This window comes from Hylaeus anthracinus, unplaced genomic scaffold (assembly GCF_026225885.1).
Source record: "Hylaeus anthracinus isolate JK02 unplaced genomic scaffold, UHH_iyHylAnth1.0_haploid 12002, whole genome shotgun sequence".
NCBI lineage: Eukaryota > Metazoa > Arthropoda > Insecta > Hymenoptera > Colletidae > Hylaeus > Hylaeus anthracinus.
In genome coordinates, this window is record NW_026534349.1 from 8,102,082 (window position 1) to 8,114,238 (window position 12,157).

The window sequence follows — 12,157 nt, forward strand, 5'->3', positions numbered from 1 at the left end:
TTCCACGTTTCCACTCCGTCGGTTCTTTTTTACTCCGTTCCGCTACACGAACCAAAAGAAAATTCAGAAAGGGGAGCTAGTATCATTTAAGAAGATAACGCGGCTGTTACGAGATACCGAGTGTTCCACTGACCCTCTGGACCTGAAGCGGAGTGGTTCCACGAGATTGCCACGGAAGGTGTTTCGACGAAGGTGAAACATACGGGGCTGCTTGGAAAATCGCACGTGGCTCCTTCATAGTAACAAATGATCCTCTAGGTAGCGATTGGACTAAGCGCGTATCATTTCTGATTGGTCGCCGTCATTGAAAGCAAAAATCGAAAACAGGCAGAGTAAGAGAACAAAGATAGGTATAGATAGATTGATCGTGGCTTTGGAGCAGCGTTCATTCCGATACAACATATCTGAAAAATATGAAATTTTACAAGAAAATAACAAATCGCAAACATGTCTTGATAACGGGGCCAACTAGGAGACATGCTCTACTATATGCGAGAGGTTTCATCCCGATTGGTTAAGACATCTCGGCGTAATCGGTAAATCGGTTATTCATTATACCACATGTTCAAATGTATTCAGCTGAAAAAAAAAATAGAGAGGGATAAAGGAACAGGGTTTAAAATAGACAAATGCTGGTAACAAAGATCTCATTTATTCGACAACCATACGCGTTGCGCTCGCGCATGTCACACGATCGCATTAGGCCGCAAGAGCAGAACGGAATCTAGAAAATTGATCCTGTTCGTATACACAACTGGCACCCAAGTGGGCTCGTTAAATCTCGAGCTCCGACGTCCTCTGCTGTTATAAATTCTTCCGCGATACACGGGTAGGGCTGAAATATTTACCAAACGCGCGACTTCTAGACTCTATTCTCAGGACAAATTTATTACGGCTAATATTCCGAATGCGCTTCTCTCCCGAGGTCGTAAAGTCGTTGCCAGATATGGGGAAAAAAAGGAAATATATATGATGAATTATTGTCTCAACGCACGCATAATATTCGTGTCTGCACGAATGCACACCGCGAGCCGTTTACGCGAGCTAAGTCGCGAAAGCTCGAGAATTTACGAGCCTCGTTCACGATCGAGCGAACACAACAGCCGCTCGAACGGTAAAATTCTGTAAAACTGTCTCGTATACGACTAAAACACTTGGAATTTCGTATCAACGACGAGCAGAGTATCGCGACAAATATTCGTCGATTACCGCAACGCGACTGTGTGCAGAGCACGCCGACGCGACGCCACAGTGGCCAATTTTCAGAATCTAGCTGGACAAGATTAAGTAATGATTTCGATCATTGGCAAACTATAATTGAGATGTTTTTGAGGAAGTAAAGGGCAAACTAACTATTCTATGTAGTATCGACTTAACAGCTATACAGGATGTTAATTAATATGTGGAAGGTTTTTTGAGGATCAACTCTTCCCACCACCACAAATCAAAGAGTCCTTTAGTATTTTGCGTTCTGAAGATCAAGATCAAAGATTCAACAAAGTTGTTTCAATGCGTTCGAATCACCCCCGAACCACCCCTTTCAAGGACCTCTATCATTTTTAGGACAGTCTGTATATGTATAGCATATATAGTTCACATATTAATTAACAACCTACATAGTTTACTCTTTATGATTATAGGAATAGAAAGTGTCCTATCTTTTGCTTAACTTTACTCCTTCAGTTTCAAAACTGTTTATTTTAGCAAGCGTGGTTAATACTATTTAATTTATTTCCTCTAGAACGTGTATTGAAGAAAATAAATGAACTCTTCCAGTTTGTAAAAACCCGATATTTCTATTGTGTGTGGGTTAAGGGTTAATGAAAAGGGTTAATAAAATTGGCCACTGTACGACAACGAATATCTCTCTTGGCCTGAAACTTTTGTTTCAGTAACTTAAGGTAGAATAATTAAACAAGAAACATGCAAAAATCGAGCCTCAACGAAAAGTGAAAAATACGTAGAAATATGGAGAACGGTAAAATGCTAGTATCAAAGTGAGTTAGTGTCTTGCGACTAAAACGCGAATGCAACGGTAAATGTTACACTTAAATATTCTATGAATATATCGAACCATCACCTACACGGGCATATAAACAAGAAAAACTACTAATCGTTATAGAAAGAAAAATAACTTACATTGGGTAGCCTCTGAGCGTTACGAATTTATTATTAATAGACTGCGGATCTTTACGCAAAATAAAATCTTTGTAAATGTATGTACGAAAATTGATTCTAAAAAGGAATTTATCTTACTCTCCAAGTATTATAAGCTTTACTTTCAATATTTTTTGATATTATTGCATATTTAAATGTCCTATAAATGCATAAAAATCCGCAGTCTAAATTATTAACGATTTCGGAAAGATTCTGAATCTTTCTTAATTTCTTGAATATAAAATTAAAACAGAAAGGAAGTATTTAAAATCTCAATGATTATCACAGAAATTTGTAAAATGAAAATACTAATTTAATCTCAATAGTTGTAGGTTAGAAGATGATTCAAAACTAGTACATGGTATATTAAATTTCGTGATAAAGATTGCTTGCGTCCAGACTAAAAAATAGTGATCTTTATTGCTGTTTAAAATGAGCAATGAATGATAATATAACAATAGGAAAAATGCTTTTCAAAAGTAGACGACAAAGATGAAAGGTGAAAGGCTACGTAATATGAGTTACTTTTATTTCCTCATGAATATTTTGTTACCTAACGTTTGTCACGTTCCGTGCCGCACATGCGTTTCTCGCTAAACTTTCTGTTCAAGCCATCTGAAATTTTAACTCAATTTTAATAAATTGAAATATGAAATTATTAAAAAAACAATAACTCTTTGGAAGCATCCATTCAAGACCTTTTAAATTTTCACTGTAACACGGGAAATTTTTTAAATACTTATTGTGAATTCATATATTGACATCTGAATATCATGTAGAGCACATATATTATTGTTATTTATTATTGCGTTTGCGCTTCACACGGCGTAACGATCATTTCATTGATCACGGCATTTGATGAAACATTTATACATGCATTATTATGGCAACAATTATCGCTTGGTTATAGCTACTGTATATCCGATTCGGTTTATAGATGTAGTGCGTTTATTAAGCAAAATAAAGCGGAAAATGTACATACGACATGTGTACACTGATTTGGATGTTATGTATTTGCATATGAATGCGGCTATTATATGTGTATATCATTTTATACGATGGGCTTTTAAAACTCAAACCATTTTCCTGATGATTATAACTTTCTCAGTATTATGAATATTATTAAGGTATACGGGAAAAAATGAAACTATTAATCGCAACTGCATGAGGCGCATACGACCTGAATGGAAAGTAATCGAGAATCGGTCCGGCACAGAACGTGGCAAATACCTTGAAAGAATTCAAAGACCCTATTAGCATAATTCAGAGTATATTGCTCCGGTCGATCGCGTCGTTAAGCGCGAATCAAACCGAGATGCGTAATACTTAAGGCACTTGCGCGTAATTTCTGTTTTTTCTTCACGCTGTTCCCTTTCCGTTCGAAGGAACAAAAATCGATTGATCAGCGTGACATGGCAGAACAAATAGTGTTTTACGATGGACTCGAATAAATCGCAAGGTGGACGCTGCGCAACAAGCATACGATGCAATGGGTTTGGCGAAAGAGCGTCGAGTATGCCGTTCGGTCGAAGAGAACTGCTTTCTTCTCTTCCCTGTGTTCGTTGCTGCGTTCTACACCGTCGAGTAATCCTCGACCAATATCTGGCCGAAGTGAGTTATCACATAATCGTGGTAATACATCATTATGCAAAGTGGCTGTCCGATAATGAGACTCGCCCACACCATGATATTGCCCCATCTGGCGCCCCAATTCTGTTCCACCTTCTTGCTCAGCATCGATAATGGTATCTGGAAAATAAGTTAAAAAGTTTCTGTCTCATCACGTGGAAATTATTACAGGAAAGTGACTAAAGTCGGATCCCACCCTTTATGTCTTACCCATAACTTATTTTGTTAAGGAGTTAGTTTCGTTAAGGGTTAAGGGGTTACGCCACTTTCCCCACCCGACTTTTAGGCCTTTTCCAGAATTTCCATTGAAGCGATAACAAGATTTATTATAACATGAACTTTACTTTCTTGTACATTTGAATTTCCTATAAATCCATAAAGATCCGCAGTCTAATCATAAACAAGAACATCTATGAAGTGTACGTTTTAATATTTATTAATCGTTTTCAAAAATATTCCTCAACGCAATAATCAAATCTTCTAATCAATTTAAACGTCCATCGATGTTTTCTGTTTCAAACTGACCTGAATTTTGTTGCTATACTATGTTAAAATGAAATCCATAATGAAATTAGAATGTAAGCTTTCAATGATTCCATTTTCACCGTAGCCATATAACTAAGTATTCAGAATTATCACACGAACTATTACTGCCATCTATATTTTCACATCTGTGAATATATAATTCTTTGCAAACTCATATTTTGACGTATATTTGAAAACTTCTCGGGAAAATAGTATGTAGCACCATCAGTTGTTTACAGTTGCGGATACTGTGCGGTGATAAGAGTTAGTATAAATACCATGAAAGCTTCCAAAACTGTAACAGCTTCGAAATATTGCGGGTAGTTTAGCAGAGTAAAACTGAAAAGAGATTATATTACGCGGAAAAATGTTGAAATTCACAGTATCGTGTTTGTGATCAAAATAATACGAACAAATTCCGTAACATTTCCAGAAATTCAAAGTGAATTCATAAATCGATTATTTGTTATTTCGTATACATAAACATACCAACCAATATTCTGTTACACCAGAGCTACCAATGGTCAATGGAATCCTATTATAAATACTACAATATTTTTTAAATTAAATGCGAATGAAGTATGAAAATATGGAGTTAATTTTTTCGCATTTTATAAATAAAAAATTGTTGATATCTATTCTATAATAGTTTAAAAGATGAACAAAATTATCGTTGACAACCGTGATCCTTAAATTATTGTGTTCAAGAATTTTTTTTTTGTCTTTTTTTGTTATCTTTCTTTCTCGAAACGCCGACAAAAATCGCCAGATTATTCAAGAGTGCTGCAAAAATAGAAAGATCACAAGTCCATCGTCAGTAGTGAAATGAAAAATGTTACCTGTCCCATCATTCCCATGAACGCCCAGATTTTGAAAGTCCTTAAGGGCACGCTGACAAGGTACTCGTGGAAGAAGGCGCTGATGAAGAACACCGTGAGAGAAGCCGTTGATTTCTTGTAGCCCATTTCAATGACAGGAATATAGAGATGCCTGTAACCCATGAAGACGAAACATTCATTCAATTAACCCTTTGACTTGGACGATTTTTGTTGAAAATTCTAAGAGGAAAAAACGAAACTTTTTTTATACGTACAATTTATTTATACGACGTTTAGTTTCAGAGATAAAAATTAAAAACTTAAAAGACCTTCTTCCGGAAATTTAATTCTTCCAACGAACTTCTGACTTTTCAATCTTTATTTTCGAAACTAATCGTCCTATGAATAAACTCTAAATATAAAACAGTTTCGTCTGATCATCCCCTATTAGCTGATATTTAAAAAAAAAACTGATTTAACGAAACCCATAATAAATTATAACTTTCGTAATTAAATATTATATTACCGAAACGTAATGCTTAGATACCAGTCGTTAAAGTATAACAATGTTGAATTTGTTCTCGAGTACTCAACGATACGTGTGACATTTTTTAGTTCAGAAGTGTAATCGATGTAATCAAGTACTTGGAATGCACCAAGATTCTTTGCGATTCTCATACACTTTAGTTTGCGTCAGAGAGAATCGTGCCTCTGGTTTCCATTCGACAACAATTTCCAACCCCTACGAAACCATCCTCGGAGATCGTTTTCTTAGCCACGTGGTTCTATTGCTATGTTATGCTACAAAGCAATTCGAGAACACGGAAAGGGTAGAGGCATGCAGATAAGAACGGGCAGCCGCGACGCGTTTGAGGATCAGCGCAACGAGAAAGGCCTGGAAAAATTAAAGCAATAGCCACGGAAGTTTCCCGGAATAGCGACACTTTGCTTGTTGGCTCACAACAAAACGACGACAGGAAAGGATGAGCCTCGCGGAGCCATCGTTAGTTGGCTGGTTATCGGTAGCGTGGCATTAGAAAGAAGAAGAGGGGAGAACGAAATCGATCAGGGATGAAATCGCTTGATAAACTGACAGCCATAAGTATTAGGACACCTACTATATTAAAAATTTGGAGATAAAATAACACAAATCACATGTCTCATATGGTACACCAATATTTTTGTGTTAATTTAACATATAATACTTGTGTTAATCGATAAAACAAGCTCTATATTGAATAGATTAATACAAAAAGATGGTAACTTTAACAAACTTGTATGGTGCTAAACTAAACTTCAAAACATACATAAATTAAATGTTACAAATAATGTTGCAGAAATTGTATTCTATCGTGGACAAAGCAATAATAAAACGTTTTAGTATTATTGTAGTAACTACTCCAGGCATTTATTCGATGAGGATATAATTTTTAATTATCGTTTCTAGCTTGGAAGGAAATTGTTTTGGCAGTATCCATAGTATGATACGACAACCATGTAAAATATTATTTCGCGGTGCAGAAATAATAAGCTACGCAATTGTTGCAATAGGGCAACTGGGAGAAGAAACGTAAGAATCCCGCAATAAAGGTATTAAGAAATATGGGAAAGGTTATTCCAGACAATTTTCTGGAATACAAAACATGGAGGATACTTTTTATAATCTGCAGTACTCTCAAAACCATATACAAGCAGCATAAAGTAATTATGTTTCAGAAAAATGGAAAAATGTTGTAAAGTGACGAAAACAATTTGAATTAACATTATACTCTTGTCTACTGTTATTATATAGATGTTGAATGTAAACTATACAGTTGTTCAAAAGTTAGAAATATACCTACTTTGATTTTTAAAATAAATGGACCTTATTTGTACATATGGAAAGGTAAAAGTATACAGCCTGCATACGAATTAGGCATTAATAAACACGTTATGAGATTTAAATTGATTGCAATTACTCAAGGGATAAGTTTATAGCCTTTTGGGCCACGAATTACTGCAAAAGAAGATCGTAAAATTTTCTTTTTAAAACAACAAATTTAATATCGCTTTTTATTATCAAAGTAATAACCTAGATTGCACATCTGTATTAAATTTTGGCGTCCAACGTAAAACGCTTTAAATTTGCCGAGCAGTGAATGTGTTAATTTCATCAGTATATTATGTTTCAATCCCTCCATATAAGTTACCTTATTAAATTTGATAATTATTAAAATTAAATACCCAGCGATTCACCTCAGATTCGAAAATAATAATTTTTGCTACTATTCCATGAAAATTTCCGTGTATGCGACGTCGACGCCGTCTGAGAATCTCAGACCACGGGGAGTATCCTAGTATCCTTTCATTGATGGTCCGTCGAGGTAACCCGCGAAGCAACACCCCTCCAGCGGCATTTCGTCACCCCTTTCCTGTCATCTTCGCGGAATAGACGCTTCGGAATATCTTCCAGTTATAGAGGCATTATAAGTGCCGCAGGGAATAAACAGCCTTAAGTGCGCGCACCGCGATGCGTATCGGCTTTTCCCATTACAAACCTGAAAAGACGCCGCGCCGTTTCTCGTCGACAGTCGACCAAACCGCCCGCCCGCCCGCCACCCCCTTTACCGTCGTCTGTGCCGTCTAGTAAGTCCTCCTCTTCGTCATCGTCGTCGTCTGTGCAGCTTTTCCATTTTCACCTAGAGCGCCCACCTACGCCCGCCAGCGCGCTCGCATGGCTGTGTGCCAGTTGCAGCTTGCAATTGCAGAGAGCCGCATAACTCGACGGAGGTGGGATGAAAAAAACGACGAGGGCCTGGAACGCACAGGTGCAGCCGGAAAACCTGGAGACAGGCTCGAAGAACGAGCGAAATTCGAGCTTCGGCAGCCCGTGGCTTCGACGTTTTGACGGGCCCAACCCTATTATCGGGGATTAATTATTTCGAATACTGTTAGTTAGGGGTATCGGAGGTGTGGAACCTCCAAACGTCAATCTAATCGAGTATTGCTCGAATTCAGTGTTGCCATGTATCAGCTACAATGGAATATTATTTTAACTCTGAGCCACACGACTCAACTCTTTGCAGTCCTGCGTCACGTGAGATTCGACAGAATTGAACTGAAATTAGAAAATCTGAACTACAAAAGGTTAAGGGAACCGTCCCATCAAAACTGTAAGGAAAAAAGTGATATTTACGATTTTTTTCCCCGAGAAAAGTATGCAACACGAAGTAAAAAGGTTTTGGTTTTTTATTTAGAAAATGTTTGAGAGTGCAACAAATTTTTGTTATTATGTGCAAAGGGTTAAGTTCGATTAGATATATTTTCTTTCGAACGTGACAACCTCGAAATAACTACCTTAAACGTCAAATTTTTCACGTGACAGCGTTCGATTACTTTCGCGACTCACTGTATACTTTTAAAATCTCTACGGAAAAACTAAAAATTAAATATCTTTGCGTACTTGAAAACAGTTGGACTACTATGCGATATCTCTTTCGACGAGCAAGAATAACCGCTCTCGCGAGAACCCTTCGATCCACGGATTTCGACCGTCTTCCGCGACACGGAAGGCTTTCCCCGTGGTCGCGCAGTAACAACTTTACCGAGGATTTAAACTTTCCTCTCCACTTCTGAAGTAAAAAAAAAGTAAGAAGAAAAAACTACGCTGGTTTGCGCAAGAAGGTCGTCATCGTGGACGCGAGTTGTTAGCGGCACGTGCACCGACAGGAACACAGAAAACCCTATATGGAAAGTTTCTCAGGAACTTTGGTGATTGTATTGAGCTGGCTAGGATACATAATCCAATGTAGACGACGACAGGGAAGACGTATGAGGATAAAAAGCGTTCAGCGAGCGGCAATCTTACGCTTACCTTGGGTGAGAGTTTTTCGGAAGATTCTCGCAAGTGTGAAACCCACGTACTGTCTACGTTTGTTCTATCTTGTTACAACTTGCTTGAATTATCTTACTTTCTCTTCAACTTTATTAATTTTCTCGTTATCGTCTGTACCAGGGTTTCAGAATCCTTAGTAATTCGTGGGTCACATAATTCTAGCGCCACCTACATTTTTAAATGTTTCAAACTTTGGAGTAGTGATGAAAAAAAGGCAATCGTATGAATTGAAAGGATATGGTAAATAATGAGTTTTAAATATACATCAAAATAAACATATGGGGTACGTTGTTTATGCCTATATATAACAATCTTTCTTTAAATTAATTCTAAACATCACTTCGAAAATCGATCCTTCTATCAGAAAATAAAAACGACTCTTCCGTTAAGAAACGTCGTACGCCTTGTCTTAACTGATAGTAAGAACTGTGATAGTAGGACAGTGCCATTTCGCGGCAGAATAGTTTTCAAACACTAGCTGCCACCTTTTCCAGTTAGACGAACATTAAAAGTAGTACTTAGAGTGGCAGTAGTTATATATACGTATATATGTATGGATCTACATAAAAAGGATAGGGTCGAGGGAGACGGGGCAGCTAAAACAATTAGCCGCGCAGCAGTTTCCACGGGGTTAAAAGGGGCGACGGTCGAGGGGTGAGCAGGTGGCGGAGAAAGTCTCTGATTCACGGAAATTTCTCTTCCTTTTCGGAGACCAGACAGGAGCTGGGTTCTCGTGAAAAATGTAATTAAATCTCCTTAAAGCGGGGCACATTCGTTAACGAAGTTTAGCCGCTTAGACGGAAAGAAGCTCGATCAAAAGTACGATTCGCGGCTGGGTACCGACTTCTTTTCGTGCTTTGGCCCACCCACCTCGTTATTTACCGCACCTTCGGGCCTTCCTAATTTCCCCCGTTCGCGCCATTCAACGCGAGAAAAACTAAGATTCCTACCGCGCTTTTTCGAGCGTGCAGTGCCACTTCACTTTCTTATAAACAAATCAGGACCGGCAGATTTTGCGAATGGAACCATGGTTAAAGAATTTTTTCTTAACAAACGTAGGACGGAGAACTTGATAAGAATCGTAAATGTAATAGACATGCCATCAAGTTTTACTAATAATTATCATCTATTAATATTCTAATCTAACATCATTACACTCATCCTTCATATTTACGCTTGTCATAAATGCATAAATATTTAATGATTAAATACTGCAATAATAGAAACCGCTGATTTGGATTCACACTGACGATATTTAGTTTAATTTAAATATTCAAAATTTATGCTTAGGCTCGAATTTTTACTTTGACTAGCTTCGCGAATATACTCTAAAAAGCTACAAAAATGTATTCGTTGTTCAACAACTATACGTGTTAGAGACTCCTTTAATTGACAGCTTTTTTCCATTCTCCAGAGTATCCATCATAAATATTATAGTAACATCGGCAGATGAAACTTCATCGGTAAAATGGTAGGAATGATACATCAGGTAGAATTTAGCCGAGACTCGTTGAAATTTAATATAATATATTAGATTTTAAGTTTATTGCTACTTTCTCAAGACTATCTTCGAGTCGACAAAATGTTCCTATGGGAAATAATATGCTATTCCACTTGGTCTTTTTGTCTAACATTAATAATAATTTATTTCAAAAGCTGCAAGTGTATCTGCTGGCCAATATGATTCGGTAACGATTAGGTATAAAATGAGAGGAAGAGTGTTTGAAAACTGGTTAACTAATTCTCTCGGACTGTCGTCGCATTCAGTCCTAGGCTAGGACTCCCGCTCCTTTTTCTGCTTTAAGGAAAAAACAGACCCTTTTCTCCAAGGCCCTAATGTGTCAATTCATTGCATTCCGACAATTATTACTGTATTATTATATTATGATATTCATGAAACGACGAGACGTCTGGTCCCAAACTGAAAGAAACTCGAAACAGACAGATGAAATTTTAACTATTCTATAAATTTGGAATATTTAGCTAAAACTGGCAACAATTGTGAAACTATTTATGATACGTTCTGTTTATTTAAGCTCCTGAAGGTCGTGCCTTTTCGCGAGTGACATTCGGCATTGATCATACAAATTTTATGTGTACCTTCTCCACGTCAAAAAACACATTAATGTATTAACACACTTATCTATATATGAACATTCATTAGTAGTAGTCTAAACTTTGAATATCTCATATTGGATGTGTACATTCATAAATTGATGGCTCTTACCAAGTCAACACGAATTGAAACTCCATAACCATGCACAGGATTATTCCTAAAATTAGGAAGCGGATTTTACTTGTATGAAGAATCGGAAAGGACATTATATGGTCCTGGAATAGCAGACAAAAACTCTGCTTAAATCTTTTAACGCGGTTATCTCGAAATATGATTGTACGAGGTGTATTTCGAAAAATATCTCGAACATTATAGATTATTTTGAACCTTAAAATTGCCGTAGAGTCATTTCTTTTCTAATAATGCATAGATTCTGAGATAAGGGGCGCATCCGTTACTTTTTTAAAGACCTTTATATGTTATAGTTACGATATTTTTGTTTTTGCTTGGTGTACGTGGGGATTAAACGTCACTCACCTTGTTAAAACGTAGCTTGTCGGACTCGATGGAATATCGAGAACAACGAATAACGAAACAAAAAGCACTTACCGCAAGGCCCATCGATGCACGGGCATGTTCCATGTTCTCCAGAAAGTGTCGATGTTATTCGCGTTCCACCAGTCGCAGTAGAAATTCCGATCGGCGAAATGCAGCAGTTCCCCTATCAGATTCAGGGTTGAATGGAATGACAAGTAGAAGAAACACAACCAGACCAGGTGGTTCGGTATCTGTAACACGGAAACGTCCGTAAAAGGTATTACAACGAGGATCATGTTTTATGTAACATTGTCGTACGAATTCGTGCTTTACGTATTTTAACACATTCGCGACTGCTGACGTGAATTCCCGTCACTTGAAATTTTATTCCTGGTTATAAAAAAATTATGTAAATCTTTTTATTTTATACACTACGTATTTACAACATTGATATTTCAAAACATATTTTGTAGTTTTTATTTTCGGCCTAACGATGCAAATTTTCGATGTCCAGCTTCAAAATTTTATTATTTTCGTCAGTACTGGGTATTAGAAATGTAA

The 12,157-nt window shown here is 37.2% G+C and overlaps 1 protein-coding gene across 2 annotated transcripts in view; it reads right to left on the reverse strand.

Annotated features, from left to right (window-relative positions):
- Nucleotides 1–632: 632 nt before the first annotated feature.
- The window catches only part of LOC128891643 (diacylglycerol O-acyltransferase 1), a 120,906-nt gene continuing 109,381 nt past the window's right edge, over nt 633–12,157 (reverse strand). Inside the window, exons 10-12 of one of the 2 annotated variants that reach the window (XM_054151293.1) lie at nt 11,669–11,847; nt 5,151–5,301; nt 633–3,906 (exon numbers count right to left, since the gene is read on the reverse strand). In XM_054151293.1, the coding sequence (XP_054007268.1) occupies nt 3,730–3,906; nt 5,151–5,301; nt 11,669–11,847 (507 nt within the window). In that variant the 3' untranslated portion in view covers nt 633–3,729. Of the gene's footprint in view, nt 3,907–5,150; nt 5,302–10,305; nt 11,277–11,668; nt 11,848–12,157 lie in introns of those variants that run through there. The other variant, XM_054151294.1, reaches the window with a different exon arrangement.